Source organism: Arachis hypogaea, chromosome 16 (assembly GCF_003086295.3).
Source record: "Arachis hypogaea cultivar Tifrunner chromosome 16, arahy.Tifrunner.gnm2.J5K5, whole genome shotgun sequence".
Lineage (NCBI taxonomy): Eukaryota > Viridiplantae > Streptophyta > Magnoliopsida > Fabales > Fabaceae > Arachis > Arachis hypogaea.
In genome coordinates, this window is record NC_092051.1 from 1,219,458 (window position 1) to 1,242,079 (window position 22,622).

At 36.3% G+C, this 22,622-nt stretch overlaps 2 protein-coding genes across 3 annotated transcripts; both read right to left on the minus strand.

The window, feature by feature from the left end:
• Positions 1-45: 45 nt before the first annotated feature.
• Positions 46-3,293, minus strand: LOC112758039 (inositol-pentakisphosphate 2-kinase). The gene is made up of 8 exons (XM_025806601.3): positions 2,793-3,293; positions 2,551-2,662; positions 2,157-2,360; positions 1,799-1,946; positions 1,600-1,640; positions 1,355-1,465; positions 668-1,264; positions 46-435 (listed from the first exon to the last, which is right to left on the minus strand). The coding sequence occupies exons 2-8, from the start codon at positions 2,650-2,652 to the stop codon at positions 262-264; spliced, it is 1,377 nt and encodes a 458-aa protein (XP_025662386.1). The 5' UTR covers positions 2,653-2,662; positions 2,793-3,293; the 3' UTR covers positions 46-261.
• A 9,198-nt stretch (positions 3,294-12,491) lies between these two features.
• On the minus strand, positions 12,492-15,763 carry LOC112755876 (inorganic phosphate transporter 1-4). Of its 2 annotated transcripts, XM_025804193.3 has the most exons (3): positions 15,307-15,499; positions 15,007-15,054; positions 12,492-14,407 (listed from the first exon to the last, which is right to left on the minus strand). In XM_025804193.3, exon 3 carries the CDS (start codon positions 14,346-14,348, stop codon positions 12,732-12,734), a length of 1,617 nt encoding a protein of 538 aa, XP_025659978.1. In that variant the 5' UTR covers positions 14,349-14,407; positions 15,007-15,054; positions 15,307-15,499; the 3' UTR covers positions 12,492-12,731. The 2 variants fall into 2 exon arrangements, with proteins under 2 accessions (XP_025659978.1, XP_025659977.1); XM_025804192.3 differs by lacking the exon at positions 15,007-15,054 and having other exon boundaries at positions 15,307-15,763.
• Positions 15,764-22,622: the final 6,859 nt, after the last annotated feature.

Below are 22,622 nucleotides of genomic sequence, written 5' to 3' on the forward strand. Positions count from 1 at the left end.
AAATGGTTACTTTTACTAACATGATGATATGTAACTAGATACACATATAAAACTTATTTATACTTCAGTGTGTTAAAATTAAATTCCAATAATAATTAATAAGCCATGGAAAATAAATTAAAAAGCAAAAAATCGAAAGTAGAACCTCAAATTACAAGTAGTTTTGGCCTTCATTTTTGGATTATAGTATTACAACAACATTAAGTGAGGAGGAAGAACATCATCGTCAAACTGAAGTTATTGAAATCTCAATATGCTGTCTCAAGAAGTTCCCTGCACATTTGTTACTTCTTGATCCATTTTGTTGATGACTTCGTTTCTTTCTTGATGATCCATGTTCATACTTTGTTTATAACAGCTCACTATTTTCTTATCTAACTCATAATATTCTTCCATTTTATTCAATCGCTTCAAATCAAGGTCGATAAAATACACCTAAACAAAGATCAATTCACAACTAAGCTAAGTATTCAATGTCAAGCATAACTTTAATCATTTTCCATATATGAACATATAAATAACAGAATTAATGTACTTTTATAGTTTTATGTAGTTGTAAATTATTTTTGCCTTTTTCTTTAGGAGGGGAAATCTTTTTTTTTTATTGAAATGAATTCAGAATAGTAAAAAATTAAACCAAGAATGACAAATGTAAAGTGCTGTTTACCTTAAAATCAAAGGCTTGCTTAGTTGACTCAAGATATATGTTATTGTATATAGATGACGAATCCTCCTTTGTCCTTTGTCTAAAACATATCATCAAACTGCAGTCTTTCGCCGTCGCTGCTATAAGGTAGTTCTTCACAATTCTCAAACTTTCATCCAATGAAGCCGAATGAAAAGACTTGTATTGTTTTGCCTGCTCTTCATTCAATTCTCTACAAGCCATGCATGGTTGAGAAATAACGTTATAATATGCATGGATGGCTCCTTCTATGTCGAAATTGTCGAGCTTCTGAACCTCAAGGAGCTGATCAAGGACTCTTGATTTGTGCATGGTCTCAGCAACGAGTGTAAACAAGTTCTCCGTACAATGACCTTTATCGGCTTCAATGACAGACTTCAGCCTTTCTTCAAATGCTTCAGCCAAGTGTGAATCTGTTTTCCTTGTGCCACCTCCCAGTCCTCCGAGTATGAGAACGCCATTCAAAAATACTCGAAAATTGTTCTGAGGAGTAATAAAGAGATCCTTGATAGCCTTACGAATCCTCTCTTTAGATCCGGAGAATAGATCAAGTGGATTGTATTGACTTAGCTCTGATATCTGCAAGCATATTTTTAACTTAAAACCACAAAAAAGGAAATAGCATTGAGTCCTAAATCACCATGATAAGTTAACTTTTGTGTGCTATACCGCGCCTTGATGCAACTTCAGAGCTTGATGCATTTCAAATCGAGTTACTCTCGTTTTGATGGCATTTCCTTCAGATACAAATCTAGATTGAGGAAGAAATCCCCATTTGGGCTGCATTTTTTAAAAAGTAGTTTAAATTGTTACAAGCAGGGTAAAACAAGGGGTGAACAATGAAAGTGCAGCTAGATTAGTGGGAAAAGATTGAACCGAAGAATAATAATATATGAACATAATGGAAACCATGCCTTTATCTCAACAGAAATGCAGGGCTTCGATCCTTGGCTATCTGAAATGAAAACAAGAAACAGAATTTCAAATTGGTGATAAGCCTATGTACAAATGTCTTCTCAGCAAGATAATGTTATATTGTTCTAAATTCTAATACTTAAATTTTTTTCTTTTCAACAAATTAACCGAAATAGGGGAGAAAATAAAATCCAGTACCATGAGGGAACACAGAATGATCAGACATAAGAAGACCAAAATCACATTGTTTATCAATCTGGGCAGCATCGACTCGCCACACAGGACGTTGGCTAATAACAATCTTCTCAATTGATTCAAGGAATTTCCTAGACACCAAAACATGCACCTAACAAAATATCAAAACACCGTATTAAGATATCCCTAATCATTAACTTTCTCATGCCATAATTAACCACAGTATCATAGAAACTCTTATTACTAGCAAAACCCATTTTTTTCAACAGTAAAATTAGTCAGAGTGTAGTACTGAAATAAACAAAAACTAAACAATGAAACAAACAATGCTGGAGCACCTTTTACATTTACATGTACATACCCCAGCATCAACATACTTAGAACCAAGCAATGGCATCATAACATGCTCGACATATAGCTGGTCGATGATATCCTTTTCTGAAGAGGAAACAAGTTCATTCACATCTTTCCAAAGCAGAAGTTCATGTGCAGTCACAGTTATGGTACTCTTCAAACCATGTTTACTGTTCTTTGGAGCCTTACGTATCCTCATCACTTTCCCAACCTACACACACATTCATGATGCTTCAAACACATTTACTTGGTAAGGTGCATCTAATCACAAGTTAATTACAACCAAAACATCATATTCCTTAATGAAAAATTGCAAATAACATGACTTATTATCATGGCATACAATTGTGTCATTCAATCCATGTAGTTAAACCCCAATTAGTGAAGAAAAAATAACTCACAAAAGAAGGATTTGATCCATTGTAAGCAAGAACAAGATTAACAGCTCCTTCACCCCTGTAAACCCAATTAACTGCATCTTCTTCCCTTAGAGTTAGCTCCATCAGTTTTCACCTGAAAAAAACACTCATTTTTAATTCAGGCATTTTATCAAACACCAAGAAGACACCCAATGAAAAGCTTCAAAAAATGTAAACTTGAGTTCAATTTGAAGAACGAAACTTATGAAAAAACAAAAGGGTACCTCTGACTTGTCAGCGAAATACAAGAACTCACGCAGCTAGTTCCAATTCCAAGCACTTTCAAGCCCCAAAATTAGAAAGAAGAGGAAAATGGGACCTGCATGAAAATAACCAAGGTAAAAGAATCCAAAAAGAGGGGGAAAAAGAAAAAAAAATGTTAATATTCTATTCTACTAATATTCTATATTCGAATTCCAATATAAATCATCAATAGATTATAATAAAACCAATATATTGAAGGACAATAGTGAGCGTGAAATGGAAATGGAATAGAGTGGTGCCAATATTCTAGGGACATATTAATTAATTAATTTAATTAATTAAATTAAGCTGGGTTTGTTAAAGCTTTTTTTTGGGATGCTCCTGCTCTGAAAAAGTAGGATCTCATTTTTTGGCGTTTGGTAAATTAAAAAATTAAGAACTTTTTTTGCTCTTGGCTTTTGACAGCAGGGTGCTCTTGGAAGCCCACAAGACTAGTTTTTTAGAGTCAGCTTTGGGTCTCTAAAATGTGAAAAGAGGTCATTTAGCTTTATTTAATTATTTTATATTTTGAGAGTCATTTCTAGGCTAATTTTTTTTTCTTATGGAAAAAATGTTAGTGAAGTGCAATAAAATGGACGTGGATAAAAAATTTTCACTGTTGTGGTGTGAGCCCAAAACGCAACTTACATTTTACTCCTTTTTTATTTTCTTAAATTTTTTTTGATAGGCAAAATAAACAAACGCATGCTGCGTTTTTAATTTTTGAAGCTTTCCAAATTTTTTTTAATTTCATTTCAGCCCAAAACATGCGTTTAGCCCGGGCTTTTAATTTTTTTTTTGGAATCACAAAATGCAGCTTGCGTTTTATTATTTTGGGTCAGTTTTTTAGTTTTTGAAAACACAAAACATAGGTTGCGTTTTGTTTTTTGTGTCAGGTTTTTTTTGGAAGAGGTAAAACGTAGGTTGCATTTTATGTGCTGTTAGTGTTTTTTTTGGGAAACGAAAGACGTAAATTGCGTTTTGTTTTAAAAGAATATTTTAATCAAGAGTCTTGCCTATGAATACAAAGCAAGATTCGTTCAACTTGCTTCACTCCACTTCTACTCATCATATTCTTCTTTTTTGCACATATGTCGTAGTTCTTAGGTTTTTTTTTTTTTTTTTGCAGTTAGGTTGTCAAAAAAAGTCGGATTAGGTGAGGTTGAAGTTATGAAAAATATTGCGAATTTGCAAGTGTATTATAACGGTGAGGTTATATAAAACACACATGAAAGACTGACTTTTGTTTGTGAATATTTGTTATTCCATGTACCATGAGTTTTGTAGAGTTGCAAAATGGGCTTTGTAATAACATTCAAAGCCACATTTTTCGAAGAGGGTGAGCAACATTTTATACAGGAATCCTGTACAAGTATTTGGTGGGCTGATACAGTTTCAAATGATGCCTATCACTAACGATGGCAGTATGCAGCAGATGTTATGTATTTATCAACAAACCCAATTTCACATGCCGATGATAGAGCTGTACGTTGAGTTCGAACGGCAGTCGGGGTTGGGCGCGATTGGTGAGGAGGTCAATGTTGATGAGCTCGGGGATATAGATTGGAAAGAAGATAATAATGACAGTGAAGAGGAGTTGATTACACTGTATATGAGTCTGAGCCGTAGAGATTCTATACGAAATGCAAGGGTTATGGTGCAGGTTGTGATTGGCTTATCCAAGCTAGCTTGATTCGAAAGAAAGCTTATTGGGAGATCAGAAGATACAATGGCAAACACACGTGCACCATGGGCACGATTTCACAAGATCATGCCAAGTTGGACTCAGACACAATTGCAGAGGCTATTAGGCCGTTGGTCGAAGCAGATCCGTCGATAAAGGTGAAGTCTATTATTGCAGAAGTTCAATCCAGGTCCAACTACACTGTAAGTTACCGCAAGGCTTGGTTGGCAAAGTAAAAATTATCGCAAAAGTTTTCGATGATTGGGAAGTTTCTTACCAGACTCTGCCAGTATGGTTGAAAGCAATGACTGTGAAGATGCCAAGGTCTCGTGTGCAAATTAAAATGCTCCTCGTTTACCGTGAGAGTGAGGAGATTCAAGGTGTAAGAGTACTGCACCGCATTTTTTGGAGCTTCTATCCATGTATTGTAGCATTCAGACACTGCAAGCCACTGGTGCAGGTTGATGGCACGCACCTGTACGGTAAATATAAAGGTGTACTTCTGGTTGCGGTTGCACAAGATGGGAACCAAAATATTGTTCCCATTGCATTTGCGATAGTCGAGGGTGAGACGGCAGACGCATGGGAGTTTTTCTGACCAATTTGCGGAGATATGTTGTTACCATTGATGGCGTGGGCATTATTTCTGACCGACATACCTCTATCAACGCTGTAGTAGCTCGCAGTAACGGTGCATGGTCACCACCAAGAGCGTGGCACATGTACTGCATCAGGTACATCGGGTCCAACTTCTTAAGGAGGTTCAAGGCTCCGTATTTGCATAAACTGGTGGTTAACACAGGCATTTTATTTCGCTGTTATGGTCCTATTCATAGTAATTTTGTGGTTTCTGCTTACGATTAAATGAATTATTGAACAGGCTATTCTAGGATAGAACAGAAGTACAACAAAAACTATCAGAGGCTTAAAGAGCAGGATGAGGCAAATACTCAATGGTGCGATGACATCGATGTTGAGAGATGGGTGTTGGCATTCGATGGGTCATCGTTGGGGACATATGACGACAAACTTGGTAGAGTGTATAAATTCTGTCCTAAAGGGTGCACGCAACCTTCCTGTGACTGCCATTGTTAGGTCTACTTTCTATCGGCTGAATGAATTGTTTACTCAGAAGAGCGCCGAGGCTCATGAGCATGTCTGCAACGAATTCATGTATTCATAATTTGCAACGAAGAGAGTTAAAGAAAGCTTACGATGTGTAGGAAATATTGTGGTCAACCGGTTCGACAGGCGGAATGAGATGTTTGAGGTTTGCGAAATGTAAGATGGTTTCCTTTACATTGTTAACCTTGCGCAACGACACTGCGACTGTGGCCATTTTCAGGTCGAGCGACTCCCATGTTGCCCTACATAGCCACAGCTGATGTCCTCAGCGCGCAGATCCAAGTTCCACTGGAAGTCATCAGTGGTTAAGCTTTTCAATGTAACTTTGTTATGACCTACTTCACAATTATATGTTACTTTTTATGTAACCTCGTCATTTATTTTAACCTAGTTAACAATTTATAATAAATAAAGTTTTTAACCTCGTTACATAATTTTTTGATAAATAAACATTTCGTTACAAAAGTGCAATATGATAATCTTAAACAGAATTATATGAGAACAAAGCTAAATATATAATAATATTAATACTACACAGAATCATCTAAATATAAGATACAACACTGAATACAACTTTGAATACAACACTGAATACAAGATCAACTGTAACAGACTACTTCTTCGGCGCCTTCTTCGAATACAAGGATGGGGTGTATTTGTCCGGAGGCGCAGTCTGTGTCCGTAAGTTATACGGATGACCCTGAGACACACCGGCATCCAGACTACTGCCAACTTCAGGACCACCGATATCTGGCATGCTCGCACCACCAGTGTCATACAAACCGGAACCACTCATCCCCGGAGCACTCGCTCCACCAAGATCATACCAGTGCTACAAGTCATGTCCCAAATCTCTCTCTTTCTGCTGCGGGTACTCATTCAAATCAAACAACTGGGTACGCGGTGGTGCGGAAGGACCGGGCGGATCTACATGACCCGTTGATCGATCAAAGTCAAAGTCACTGGCATGACCTGATGTGGCGCGACGACCACCAGACTGCTGAGATGGAGCAGGCCCTTCCTGCGGTGACGTCGTAAATAAACAATCTGTATCTCTCAGGACCTGAGACAAGCTAAGAGTGTCAGATCCACCCAACGGACTAAAGTAACCATTGGCTGGAATTACCAGCTGTGGTATGTAGGGCTCAGGTGCCTGATGTGACTGTGGTTCTGGTATGTATGGTACCTATTGCTCATATGCCGGCCACTGCTGTTGCTGTTGGCCGTATGCCGGATCCTGAAACTGATGGGCATATGCCGGGACCTGATAGTGGTGCTCATATGCCGGAACCTAGTTAACAATTAATTACAATTAATAGTAATTAATGATAATAGATAAACCTAAACAATAATAACTAATAATAATTTAAAACAGTAAAAATTAATAATAATAATAATAATAATAATAATAATAATAATAATAATAATAATAATAATAATAATAAACCCTAAACCCTAAACCCTAAACCCTAAACCCTTCATGAAGCGGGACTTGCTGCTGAGGTCCAGCTGGTTCTTCCTGTTGCTGCTGTGGTTCATTTGCGCCAACCTCTTCACCTGCAACTCTATCTCACAATCGTAGGAGAACCCCGTACTGCTGTGTGTACCACACGTAGTACACTGGGAGAGGATGAAAGTCTATAATCTCCTCGCCTAACTGCAATGTGTTATAGTGGTCAGATCTCCACCTGTTAACCCATTGACTGTAAATCTCTCTCCAGTCATGGTTCTGTGCTCCTGTCAACCGCTTGCAATGATCACAACTAAGGTCAAATGTCGGGCCTGGTGGAAGCTATTGCATCCCAAACTATTATCTAACTCGGTCTGTCGGGTGCCACTCTATGCACTCGAATGACACTAGCGGCGACTGCGTGGAGCACAAAAACAAATGGGCAGCGAGGTCATCCGGAACCCCATTCCCATATACGGCCGCCATATAAACTGCACATTAGTTACTAAGAGGCCGATTAGAAAATTATTCTCCTGAATAAAAACATTGGACATTAATGGTTAAAACTTACATCGTCAACTCCCATGTCATCGAGTCCTCGCCTAAAATGCGTAGTAGGCCTCCGTATATATCTTGTATGTCGGCGCCAATGACTCCACCTAAACAACAACAACAACAACAACAACAAGTACAGTAAAAAATAATACCGTCGCACAAGTGGAATACCAACATCACCGAGCTAATCGCGGGGTATAGGTGCCAGGAGCGGCATACGCTCCCACGCCCAAACAAAAAGCAGTATGAATGGGCCATCAATCTCTTTACAGTTGTATCATGATTCACGACACAACGATCTGTATAGGAGTGTCAGACTGGCTGCCTCCCAACTGTAAACTGGAATCCGGTAAAAATTGTGAAGCAGAGGCAGAAACTTTGAGTTCAATGAAGTGGTGGACTTATCCGGAAACACAACTGTTCCAAGCACGTAAAAAATATGAGTCCGGATATACCCTCAATGGACTCCTGTGTGTCACACGGTTCGGTGTCTCTGCACCGCCGAACCCATGCAAGATTCACCGTACCCAAGACGTGATCCTGCAGACCTAGCTCTCGACCAAAACAAGCAATGCAGTTCTCCACTAGAAACTGATGACTGCTGTCTGTTCTACCTGTGACGGCCTCCCCATTAATCGGGAGACCAAGTATATATGTAATGTCTTCCAACGTCACTGTCACTTCCCCAACTGAAAGGTAACCTGCGTTTTTGGGTTCATGTATTATATATAATATTTTAAATAAATTATATTTTTAAAATATTTTGATGAAAAATTATATTATATAATAATATCTTTAATAAAATTAGTTAGTTAATAAATTTTAAATATAATGATCTAATTATTTATCAAGTAATATAAAATAAAATTTCAATTATTTTATATTTTTATGTGACAGTTTAAAATTTTATTTTAATATAATTTTTTAATATCATAAAAATTTCTTACATAATAATTAATCTTATTGAATAAAGAATATTTATATTTTTGTATTTATATGTTTTATATTTAATTATTTAAAAATAAAAGATTTTGTTACTATTTAAAGTATTGTGTATTAAAGTATTGTTATTTAAAGCATTTATTTATGTACTAAGATATTCTGTGTTTAATAGAGTCTATCAATACTCTTTTTTTATATTAGTCTTTAATTTTTATCTAATCAAATCTAATAGTCTGTGACGTATCCAATAAACATATAACAAGTTGATAAACATAAGTATTACTGGAAAGTATATTAGTTGCAAAGTTTGACTAATTTAAAGGTCAAAAGTTAATTATTTGGTCAAAAATTATCGACTTACAACTCACAAATATGTAAGATAATACTGTTATAAGTTGTCATATATATTTGCCATGTAAGTTTACCTGTGAATTATATAAATAGGTAGCTTTGATTAGCTTAGTTTGATATGAGTGTTAGAAAAAAAATGGTGTGTTATATCTTTATATTTGTTTTGTAAGTTATTAGTCATTCTTTTAGTTAGAAAAAATTAATTTTGTACTTTTAACATTTTTTTAATTTAATTATTCTGTTGATCTCTATAATTTTACTAAATTTTTAATTAAATTTTTATATATTTTTTTAATTGGGTCTCAATTACTGTTTTTAATTTTGTAATTACATTATTTTCATATTAAAAATATTAAAATTAATATAATATTTTTACCAAAATATATGCGGTCACAAATTTAATTAAGTTTTTAATTATAAATAATTTCAATTTGCGAAAAATATTTAGTTAACTCTAATATTTTTTACATAAGGAAAGACTTAATTACAAAATTAAAACAGTATAGGAACCTAATTTAAAAAAAAAAGTATAGAAATTTAATTAAAAATTTGATAAAACTATATGAACCAACAGAATAATTAAATTTTTTTCAACAATGCTAGGGAATCAAGAGGGTACCAGCTAAAAACCAGCCAAATGTCTCTGGGTGAATCCAAAACCTCTACGTGGATGATGCTTATGCTAGGCATTAGGATGTTTCTTCTACTAAGTATTAGAATGTTTCTTTTTCATACTAAATGGATGTTCTTTTATATATTTTATAAATTTTTTTATATACTAAGAATCTGGATTGTTGGAAGTTCTGTGATCTCCGCCCATATTTCTTCAACGTATCATTCAGAATTTTAATTTGGGATGAGAAGCAATTAATATCAAATATTATAAATTAAAAACAAATAAAATTAATTAAATATAATTATAAATTAATTAAGTTGTTTACTTTTTGGCTGATCACCTTTTGATTCCATATACTTTTTCAATTTTTTTTTAAACAAATTAAGTGTTCACATTTAATTCAGTATTTTGGGTGACTTGATTTTAAAAGGAATATCACAAATTATCAATATGTATCTCTGTATCAGAAATAAATTGATTTGGATAAAATAGAATAACATCACCAATTATCAGTTATCACTTTATTCTGGTTAGAAATTTAATTAGAACATAATAATTATCTAATTTTATAATTTTATTATATTATGTTGTTTTCCTAATATATTTAATGTTCTTCTTATAACAATTGTGTAAATTTTACGATTTTCTCCTCGTGGTTCATTTTCTAACAAGAGTAGGTGCTAGTGTAAGTGTAGTCACTCTATTAAATAGCATTATTCTTATAGCAATTATTTTTTTTTTTATCAAATATAAGAGACTCGAATCCGCAACCTCTTAATTGAGTATGAGGAGACTATTTGAGTTATAACTTATTAGCTTATAGCAATTACTTTGCTCTCGTTGAAATTCAGAATCACATAGCGACAGACATCAAAGATTGCATATTTCACCACAATTACATAAGTTTGTGAGACTCAACAACATTTTGACGGACTTCAAAAATATTTATATACTAAAATTAATCATTAAAATTAATCACTATATATTTATATATAAATATGTGTTATTCAATTTATTTTTAATATATAATTTTATATTTTAATATATATTTATATTAATAACTAATTTTAATTAAATTATTTACGAGTCGAGTTGGTTCGAGTTTAAAAAAAAATTAAAAACTGAACTGATTATATTCTAATATGTTTTAAATTAGTTTCAATTTGTGATTTTTATTTTCCAATGAATTGACTCGAACTACCGGATTGAATTGGTTTCGAGTAATTAGATATCTGATTGAAAATAAAATTAAAAACAACTAAAAAAATTAAAAAAGCAAATTCATCTAAATAATAATAATAATAATAATACATGGTTAATTTAAATTTAAATAATTATTATAATTTAAAAGATTTTAGAATTATAAAATAAATTTATATATATTTTTAGATTTTATTTATTTTATAATTAATATTAAATTAATTGAGTTGGTTTGAACTTTACAACTAATACTTGAACTAATTAATGTTTGGTTGTTCAGGTTTGACTCGATTATATCTAGCTTATATACGTGGAAACTGGAAACAGTAGGAACTAGGAAGTGAGAACACGGCACTGTAAACAATGTGCAAGAATATCAGAATCCAAATTTGAGAGTCCATTGAGTCATTAAAACGATCATTACACCCACGACCCTAAATAGAGAAAACTAAAAATATAACCTAACTCCATAATATTTTTTTTTTGGAAAAAGTCAATATTTGATGCTGACTTTTGTAAGCACACAGTCAAGAACACCGAGTTCAAGTTCTCAAAAGGATTTTTTACAAAAAATACAAATACATTAAAAAATATAGAAATTTAACCAGTAGTGTATCAGAATCAAATAAATTTAAAAATAAAAAAGTTTGTGTTCATTGTATAATACGTTAATCATATAGAAAAACTTTTAAGTATACTAATATATTAGTGTTTCAGTCATTTTTAATCGTTAATTTTAATTATAAAAAATATATAATTATTAAAATCAACATTAAATTTTACTGAAATATGGATACACTAGCATACTTAAAAAATTTTCCATTATATATTATTGGCTGTATAAAAAAATATAAAAAATATATTGATATAAATTCTATGATGCATAGACACTGACACGAATACGGGACACACTACGACATAGGACACGCCGACACGCAAATTTTAAAATCTTACATGACACAGGAACACACATACATGTAAAATATAAAGTATTTTTTAGATAAATCGTAATGATATTTTGATATTTTATTGATATTAAAATATAAATTAAAATTTTTAATTATTTTTAATGTCTTATCTTAATTATATCAAGTATTTAAAATATTTTTGTGTGTTAATAAATAATAATATATAATATATCTAAATTTATTTTAAAAATATATGTTACACGCTGACATGTGATAGTATTTAGGTGTGTTCAGATATGTCCGAAGAAAAATTTTTTATTTTTTATTAAGACACGATCGGACACAGCAAATACGCGTGTTGAACGAATGTAAGTGAATATCATATCCGAAATGTGTCCGACACGGACACGACAACTCAACGAAGTGTCCGTCCTTCGTATCACAGAGTACAAACTTATGTGGGAGGTTGTGCAAGTAACAACATTGAAATATCAATCCAACTTGATTTCTTTATTTCTTCCAAGTTCCAATTGGTAAGAACTTTTTGAAGGCACAAGTCAAAGCTGAAAACAGAGTTGGAACTGCCACTAGTAAGCACACGGGTCATATTTTGCGTCTTTTAACTTCCGAATTTAATCATCTATATTAACACTAGCACATAGTGCAGGTAAAGTGGTAAACACTCAAACCAAGAAGAAAAGACAGTTAGTATGATTTCAACATATTTATATTACTATATATTAAAAGTCCAACTTCATTCATAAACTATTATAGTTTTCCTTTGACTTAAGAGGAAAAAGCAACAATAATGTCGAAAGGCAAAAGAAATGAAGAAAACACTAACACAGGTTGTTCAAAGATACTGGTTATTCAAAGTACTGTTATACACTCCAATGACGATAGTCACACGTCTTAGTATTTTCCGATATTCGTAGAACAAACACTCAGTTTCTGTTACATATTGACTAAACAAAATTTAACAGAAAAAAAAAATGTAGAGAAGACAAGGCAAACATTTTGTGATTTCCCTATCCCAATTAAAAACACTAGAATTTTATTCTAATAGTACTGCTGAATGGTAACATAAACCTAAACATATGGAACAGTTCTGTTGCTGTAAGAACTCTGCTGTTCTGACAGTTCAGGAGGTACTTGTTCCTCTTCATTCTCACCTGACATCTCCTCCAAAGATTTCCCCTTTGCCTCAGGCACCAAGAATGTAAAACAGAATCCTAAAATGTTAACTACACCTAACACAATCAGTGCATTCTTCACACCAATACCTGCAGGGTACCCTGCATCTGCTTTGCTCTTGTCCTTGTTTTGTGCCAAATACAAGAACCCAAATGCTCCTACGATAGCTCCGAGCTTCCCGGATGCCGATGATATCCCATGGCATGTAGACCGGAACCTAGCAGGGAAAATCTCTGCCGGCACCACAAACGTGGTGGCGTTAGGCCCGAAATTTGCGAAGAAGAAAGTTAAGGAATACATCACCACAAATCCAATGCGGTTCTCCTTGTGTGTCCAGTGATCGTAAGGAATGGCGAGAGCAAACATGAAGACAGTCATAAAGAAGAACCCCATCAATTGGATGGCAAATCTTCCGATCTTGTCAATGAAAGCCACTGTAAACCAATAGCCAGGAACTGTACTGCATAGAGCAATAAGTGTTTGAGCCCTTGCAATTCTGTAAACCTCCTCAAGGGCATTCATGGTTTTTGCAGGAGGGATCCAACCAACTGCGCTGAAGATATCTTTTTGGAAAAGATTCTGGCTGTAAAATGCAATGTCAAGCAAGAACCATGTGGTTGTTGTGCCGAGCAGATGTAAACCATGGCGACTAAGGAACTCCTTTGAGAACAAGGCATATTTAGCCTTTTCCTGCTCCTCCTTCCTTGGCTCAGCTTGAATCTCCACCTGCAGAACCTTAGACATATCTGCTGCAGCTTGCTCTTGATTCTTTGCAACTAAGGCAGTATAACGGGCAGTTTCCGGCATCTTCATACGCCAGTAATAAGTCAATGCAGCCGGGAGTGCTCCAACCATCACAATTATTCTCCAAACATAATCTGCTTGTGGAACAGTTGAACCAACTGGATCAACCTCATAGGGTGCAGCATTAAACCTGTCTCTGAATGCAGCTGAAATTATGATCGCAAATATACCACCTGCCAAGATTCCAAAACCTTGCATAGCAAAGACCGCGGCAATGAAAGCACCACGAGTCTTCTTGTTAGAATACTCGGACATTATGGTAGCAGAAAGCGGGTAATCTCCACCAATACCAAAACCAAGCCAAAACCTGAAGAAGCAGAGAGTTGCCATGACGGATTTCGGACTATGCCCAAAGGAAAGGCCAGAACCAATGGAGCATATTACCATCATCATCAGAGTCATGCCATACACCTTTTTTCGGCCTAACTTATCTCCAAGCCATCCAAAGAAGAGTTGTCCTGACAGCGTTCCACAGAAAGCTACACCATTTACAGCAGCTGATACGTTAGGAGGCAATGTACCGGGCTTTTCCGCACCATCAACGTGGTAGTATATGCGGCCTAGCAACTTTGTCACAAGGGATATGCAGAATAGATCGTATGCATCCGTGAAGAACCCCATTCCAGCTATGATTATTGCAGTGAAATGATACCATTGTGTTTTTGCCACATCAAGTGCATTCAGAACTTGCATTTGCTCCTTCGCCATGACTCCAAAATTTCAAGCTCCCTTCTGTTTCTCTCTCTCTGTCAAATGCCTTGCTTTCTCTGCAAAAAATTGGAACCAAGAGGCAGATTTGACAATTTATGAGGTCTCTGATTTTTATTTCTGGAACTTAAGCATACAAATATTTTGTGTTAAATCAAGCACCAGAACATAATTGAAATTGAAATTCTGAATTCAAAATTGAAAATCTGATACTCAAAAATCGAGGCACGTTATTCACAAGACATGCAAATTAACAAAACCCTATGTATTAGAAAATTGCTGAGGGCACACATAATCTCCTAAAGTTTCAAACTCCATGCGGTAATTGAATTGAACAAAATACTATAAAATAAAATAAAAGATTTATAAAAATGAAAAACCCTGTGAATGAATTCCTGAGAGGAATACCTAGCTCCCTCACACACACGAACACACCTCCCGAAAATAAAAGAAATTGACATTATCACTGGGCGCCGCCATTAACAAACAGAGAAAATAATTAACATATCAGGATCCGTTAAAATACGGAGAAGCTCCGCAAAGAAAAATATCAGCAGGAAATATCTAACTTTATGATGAGATAGAGAAAATTACTAGGTTCCTAAAACTTATTAATCCTTCGTAAGGAACAACTGAAATTAATTAAAGGCCAACTGACTCTGATTGATTCAGTCAGGTATGCAAAACCATGAAGCCATGCAAATAGCTGAAAGATCATGAAATAGGAGGACGATTATATATTGCGGAAAACGTGAAAACTGTAAAATTGATAAATATACGAAAAAAAAAAAAAAAAAAACAAGAACGTTTGTAAGTAGCCATGGCAAATATGTTGCATGCATGGGGCATGGTAGTCATACAGTTAAGTAATAATATGAATGCGAAAGCAAAGGGCAAAGAAAACGTAGGAATCATGAGAGAGCTAGGGAATTAACAAGAAAATGTTGTGAACACTAACCTGCAAGTCCAAGAAGGTTACGACTTATGGTGGGAATCAGAGAGAGAGGTAGTTGTGAAAGTGATGAAAGGGGGAGTGTAAAGATTTATAGGCGACGCAAAGAAAGGGGAAAAAAGAAAAAAAGAAAAAAAGAAAAAAAGGGAAACAATAACATAACCGCACTGAGTTCAATAACCAAATATTCCACTCGCATATACCCTTCAACCCCTTCTTTTGCGCTCTATTCTCCCTCCTCACTTATAACCCGTTCAAGTCACTTACGACGTCGTTTCCTTCCTCCCACCATTCTTTTTTCTTTTATATCCCATTCAACCGTCAACATTTCAGGTAGATTCAATCATGATTTATGAGTATTATCCTTAAATATGTGCATATATATAATGAATTATAGAACTAATAGTCTATTAAAAAGTAAATTATAATGTATGTTTTGCAAGTGTTGAGGAATAAAAATGCTGTTTACCCCAAAAGTTGGTGTAAAGAAGAAAACGAATAAGAAATAAATGATGTCCAATTTTATCTAACCAAGCGCTGCTGATGAATAATTAGTTAATTACATAGATTTTATTTTTAAAGAATATATACGACAAATCCCGAGAAAATATATTCTCTAAGTCTAAATAGTATATATAGGTTTTCGGAAAAGGGAAGAATAAATTTTCTTTTATTTCACATTCATAAAATTATGACCGTCTTTTGTTGGATTTTTTATTTAAATAAATTAAATAAATATTTTATTCACTAAAATAAATAATTATAAAAATTATTACGAAAATATGTCTTCAGCATTATCTCGTTTACATAAGTTTGTATGTATCTCTTTTGTACTGAAAATGAGATAAAGTTAGTGCGCGTAACACATGTATATCTCGCTTATCTCATTTACACTGTAAATAAGATAAGGCTGGGAGATGCCTATATATATGTCGTTTATAGCGTGGTTCTAAATCCCAGTTCGAACCTTTCGACTACTTTCTCCTATCTTCTATCATTTTCTGACCATATTATCGAGTAAGACGAAGATGGCGCGCGTAGATGCATGTGATCGGAATATCAACAGGCTGAACGCGACATGGCACTACGCCGAGACAGCCGACTTTGCGGTTAGTTTTGTTATCTTGAGTTTTATGTAATCCCATATATGTATAGCCATGGTTAGGGTACTTGCCAATAATTATAATACAATTTATATTATTAGGAACAAGTCACTAACAGTAATTAATAATTCTAGGAATGTGGTTATTATTTTTTGGTAATTAAGTTGTTAACTACATAATTATTAATTTAGAATTTAAATGCTGGGGTAAATATTTTACAACTGCTGACGTTAGTTTATTTATCACACGTTTCTTAATTTCTTAATTTAGTTATTAACTATCCAAGTTTGATAATTAGATTATTAAGTTAAGTCAAAGTTTGATAGTTAGATTATTAATTAATTTATTGAATGTTTTAATTTCACGTAACGTATTGAAAAAAATGTGTATTAGTTAAGTCTACTGCCAATTTACCTGCGGACGTCCTCGATGATCCGAGGCTAGCCGATTTACTTGTGGACGTCCAGCCTACTGCTAGCCAGCTGAGGGACGTTCTCTACCTTCCTCGGGACATCCCTGATCGGCGTAGGCGTGCAAGGGAGGCCAAGGAGGACACCTGACGGCCTGTTAGGAGGGAAAGGGATGCCAAAGAGCACGGACCAAGAGCAGGGGTTAGGAGATACAAGGTCAGGCCTCGCTGGGAGCGATTGGATATGGAGTTGGACGAGGAGGCGGAGTTTGATAGACATGAGGATCATGGAGACATCCCAGCAGGTGGCGATGATTCACCCCACAGCCACCGCCTCCACCTCCCGCACCGCGTGATCTATATGGTTCAGAAGGTCAGCAGCATCGGGCCGTCTGGGACACCTCACCACCTAGATGGCATGATGTCAGTCCATCTAACAGCTACCAAGAGGAGTAGATGGTTGAGAAGATATTCTTCGAGGATGCATTCCAGTTTTATACTGCTGACCAGGAACTGATGCAACGCCTCGCCGATCAATTCCAGACTGGCAGGGAGTAGAGTATTGGACAGTTTCATCATCCATCTACTCCCGCGCATACTTCAGCTTGGATGCCACATATATCTCTGGGTTCAGGCTCGTTATACGGGGCAAGGGTGAGATGGGTTCCCAGTATGTGACACCTCTGTTAGTGGACTATGGTCTGTTGCTGACCTTATCCCGTCCTCAGCTGACACCTCCTTCAGCTCCACTGTCTCATCCTCACCCTCAGTTGCACTAGTATGCCCCCGTTCCTTACTCCGGGGGCTACTATATCCCACATCTCCCACCGCCTCCGCAGTAGCCACAAGACCATTATGCGCAGCCCCGACCTAATGTAGACCCTCGACCTAGCTGACCTCAGTGCCAGACACAGCCTCCACCATGTAAGATTGGGCATCGGCTCCACTACCAAGATCCCCACCATCGATGATGTCTTATAGTTTATTATGTAGAGTATCTTATTATTAACTTTATATACTAGACTATGAATGATGTATTGTATAAGTGAAGCTTGTATGACTTGTTGATGTATAGTCCTTTTATGTGATTCTTTTTTTGGTGTTTGGTATTATGAAAAAATCTGTTAGAACTTTTAACGATAGGATGCAAAAGATATATAATTTATTGATTTACAGACATGATCAGGATTTCCAAATCCATTGATGATTACGTATATATTACATAAACCACTATCACACTGATAAGCATTTAATACAACTAGAATAACATGAAACAACTAGGTAACATTGAGCCCAGTAAACAAATATCACCCCTAAGCTTCGTCCGTGGATTGGTTAGGACAACCCCTCCTAATATGACCGATTTACCTGCATAGACCACACCACTTCTCCTGTCGCTTGACCTCATCCATGTCATTCCAGAACCTAGTAGAGACAGGTCTTCTAGTAGCCTTCCTGCCATGAGTAGGTTAGGACGAAGCAAAGTCTCATACCACTCCGGCCATAGGGACTCATCGGGTATCGGTGGAAACTCCATCTTGTATACCTTGAACACAATCTCCTGCTTGTAAACTGAATGAACATACAGAGCCCATTCGATGCTTGTGGCGGCACACCTGGCAAGTGCATGTCGGCATGGGTAGTGGAGAGACTAAAAGTGGCCACAGTCACACGTACTCACCGCTAGCTAAACTCGGAAAGAACCTTGCGACCAACCCCTCGAATGGCTCTAACTCCTCCACAACAAACACAGAAGCTCGTTGATCACAATGAGTAACACGCATCTTCGGGATGCCTTCTCTGTTCTTCTCAATGGCTGCCATCAGCCTCTGGGAGAAGCGATTTTCAGTAGCCAGTTGTGATGTGCCTCCCTGCTCTTTGTAACGAACAACTTTTGCAACCTCTCATATGTAATGCGCACGATGGCAGAAATCAACAAGTACTGTGTACCCTTGAGAACTGCATTGATGCATGATGAGCGGATATTTTATACGCTTTTTGGGGATAATTTCATATAGTTTTGAGTATGTTTTAGTTAGTTTTTAGTTTATTTCCAGTAGTTTTTAGGAAAAATTCATGTTTCTGGACTTTACTATGAGTTGTGTGTTTTTCTGTAATTTCAGGTATTTTTCTGGCTGAAATTGAAGGAGCTGAGCAAAAATCTGATTCAGGCTGAAAAAGGACTGCTGATGCTATTGGATTCTGACCTCCCTGCACTCAAAGTGGATTTTCTGGAGCTACAGAACTCGAAATGGCGTGCTTCCAAATGCGTTGGAAAGTAGACATCCAGGACTTTCCAGCAATATATAATAGTCCATACTTTGCACAAGAATTGACGACGTAAACTGGCGTTCAACGCCAGCCTTCTGCCCAAATCTGGCGTCCAGCGCCAGAAAAGGATAAAAAACTGGAGTTGAACGCCCAAACTGGCACAAAAACTGGCGTTCAACTCCACAAATGGCCTCTGCACGTGAATTGCTTAAAGTCTCAGCCCCAGCACACACCAAGTGGGCCCCAGCACATCAAGTGGGCCCCAGAAGTGGATCTCTGCATCATCCATCATAGTCCACTCATATTTTGTAACCCTAGGCTACTGGTTTAGTATTTAAACAACTTTTAGAGACTTATTTTGTATCTCATGACATTTCAGATCTAAACTTTGTATTCTCTGACGGCATGAGTCTCTAAACCCCATTGTTGGGGGTGAGGAGCTCTGCTGTGTCTCGATGAATTAATGCAAGTATTTCTGTTTTCCATTCAATTACGCTTGTTCCTATCTAAGATGTTCATTCGCGCTTAACTGTGATGAAGGTGATGATCTGTGACATTCATCACCTTCCTCAACCCATGAACGTGTGCCTGACAACCACCTCTGTTCTATATCCGATTGAATGAGTGTCTCTTAGATTCCTTAATCAGAATCTCCGTGGTATAAGCTAGAACTGATGGCGGCATTCATGAGAATCCGGAAAGTCTAAACCTTGTCTGTGGTATTCCGAGTAGGATTCAAGGATTGAATGACTGTGACGAGCTTCAAACTCCTGAAGGCTGGGCGTTAGTGACAGACGCAAAAGGATAGTAAATCCTATTCCAACCAGATCGAGAACCAACCGGTGATTAGCCGTGCTGTGACAGAGCGCGTGAGCGTAGTTTTCACTGGAAGGATGGAAGGTAGCCATTGACAACGGTGATCCACCAACACACAGCTTGCCATAGGAGGACGTGCGTGCGTGAATCAGAAGACAGAGGAAAGCAGAGATTCAGAGGACAAAGCATCTCCAAAACTCCAACATATTCTCCATTACTGCAAAACAAGTAACTTTTAATTTATGCTCTACTGGTTATTCACAATTCAACTGATAAACATAATTGACTTCCTGACTAAGATTTACAAAATAACCATAGATTGCTTCAAACCAACAATCTCCGTGGGATTCGACCCTTACTCACGTAAGGTATTACTTGGACGACCCAGTGCACTTGCTGGTTAGTGGTACGCGTTGTGAAAAGTGTGATTCACGTAAGGTCCCATAACTCATTTGGCTAGAGCATTAATTTGATTGGGTTAGACTCTTTTATACTCTTTTCAAAACCTTCTTTTTCAAAAATATTTTTTTCTCTTAAATCTTGTGCCAAACGTTAAGTTTGGTGTTTTCTTGTTGATTCCCCTTTGATTTTCGAAAATTTTGGTTTGGTTTTCTAAAAATTTTAAGTTTGGTGTTCTTCCTTCATGTTCTTGTGTTCTTGTGAGTCTTCAAAGTGTTCTTGAGTTTTCCTTGTGTCTTGATCTTAAAATTTTTAAGTTTGGTGTTCCTTGGTGTTCTCCCTCCAAAATTTTCAAAAACAAGGAGCATTAGATCTAAAAATTTTAAATCTTGTACTATCTTATTATTTTTCTCTCTCCTCACTAAATTCAAAAATATCTTTTTAAAATATCTTTTCTAACTTCCTATCTTTTCAAAATTTGTTTCAACTAACTAACCAACTTTTTGTTTGTTTCTTAACTTTTTCAAAACTACCTAACTAACTCTCTCTCTCTCAAAATTTTCGAAAATATCTCCCCTCTTTTTCAAAAATTTCTTTTTTTTTTAACTAATTATTTTTAATTTTTTTTACGAAAAAAAAATTTATTTCAAAATTCAAATTCTTTTTAGTTATTTTATTTTATTTAAGTATTTACTTCTTATAAAATAAAATAAATAAAAAGATAAATCAGTCCAAGTTATACCCATATATCCATCATGGACATAAGAGGAGATGGACAGTCCAGGAGGACTTTGGGGTCATATTCTAACCCCTCTACTGCTTCATATGGGAGTAGCATATGCATACCCTCCATTGGAGTTAGTAGCTTTGAGTTGAATCCTCAGCTCATTATCATGGTGCAGCAAAGTTGCCAGTATTCCGGTCTTCCACAGGAAGAACCTACAGAGTTTCTGGCACAATTTTTACAAATTGCTGACACAGTACATGATAAGGAAATAGATCAGGATGTCTACAGACTATTACTGTTTCCATTTGCTGTAAAAGATCAAGCCAAGAGGTGGTTAAATAACCAACCAAAGGCCAGCATAAGAACATGGAAACAGCTGACAGAAAAATTCCTGAATCAATATTTCCCTCCAAAAAGGATGACACAGCTAAGGCTGGACATCCAAGGCTTTAAACAAGGAGATAATGAATCTCTTTATGATGCCTGGGAGAGATACAGAGAGATGCTACGAAAATGCCCCTCTGAAATGATTTCAGAGTGGGTTCAGTTAGACATCTTCTACTATGGGCTTGCAGAAGGAGCTCAGATGTCTTTAGATTACTCAGCTGGTGGATCTATCCATATGAGAAAGACAATCGAAGAGGCTCAAGAGCTCATTGATACAGTTGCCAGGAATCAGCATCTGTATCTAAGCAGCAACCCTTCCATGAATGAAGAGGTTAAAACAGTAACTGCTGAAGAATGCCAAGCAGTTCAATTAAGAAGTGGGAAAACATTAAATACCCCACCTCAAGGCATCAAAAATTCAAGAAATAAGCAACCCACCAAAGATTCCCCTGAGGACAGTAAGAGCCCAGGAAAAAATAATTCTGGCACTAAAACGCCAGAAAATGGGTGGAAGGCTGGCGCTGAACGCCCAAACCATGCCCAAAACTGGCGTTCAGCGCCAGAAACAAGGCAGGATTGGCGTTCAACGCCAGAAATGGGCAAGAATCTGGCGTTGAACGCCCAACAGGGGCACATTTCTGGCGTTCAGGCGCCAGGAACAGACAGTGAGTTGACGTCTAACGTCACTCCAGCTTCTGACTCTGGTACTCAATTGCCAGTGAGGGATCAGACACACACAAGTGCTGATAACAACCCCTCTAAAAAGGCTTCTTTAACCACTAAGGTTGAGGAATATAAAGCCAAGATACCTTATCCTCAAAAACTCCGGAAAGAGGAGCAGGATAAGCAATTTGCTCGCTTTGCAGATTATCTAAGGACTCTTGAAATAAAGATTCCATTTGCAGAGGCACTTGAGCAAATACCTTCTTATGCCAAGTTCATGAAAGAGATCTTGAGTCATAAGAAGGAGTGGAGAGAAACAGAAAGAGTTCTCCTCACTGAAGAATGCAGTGCAGTCATTCTGAAAAGCTTTCCTGAAAAGCTTAAAGACCCTGGGAGTTTTCTGATACCATGCATATTAGAAGGTGATTGCACCAAGACAGCTCTATGCGATCTTGGGGCGAGCATCAACCTGATACCTGCATCCACTATCAGGAAGCTTGGCTTAACTAAAGAAGTTAAACCAACCCGGATATGTCTCCAACTTGCT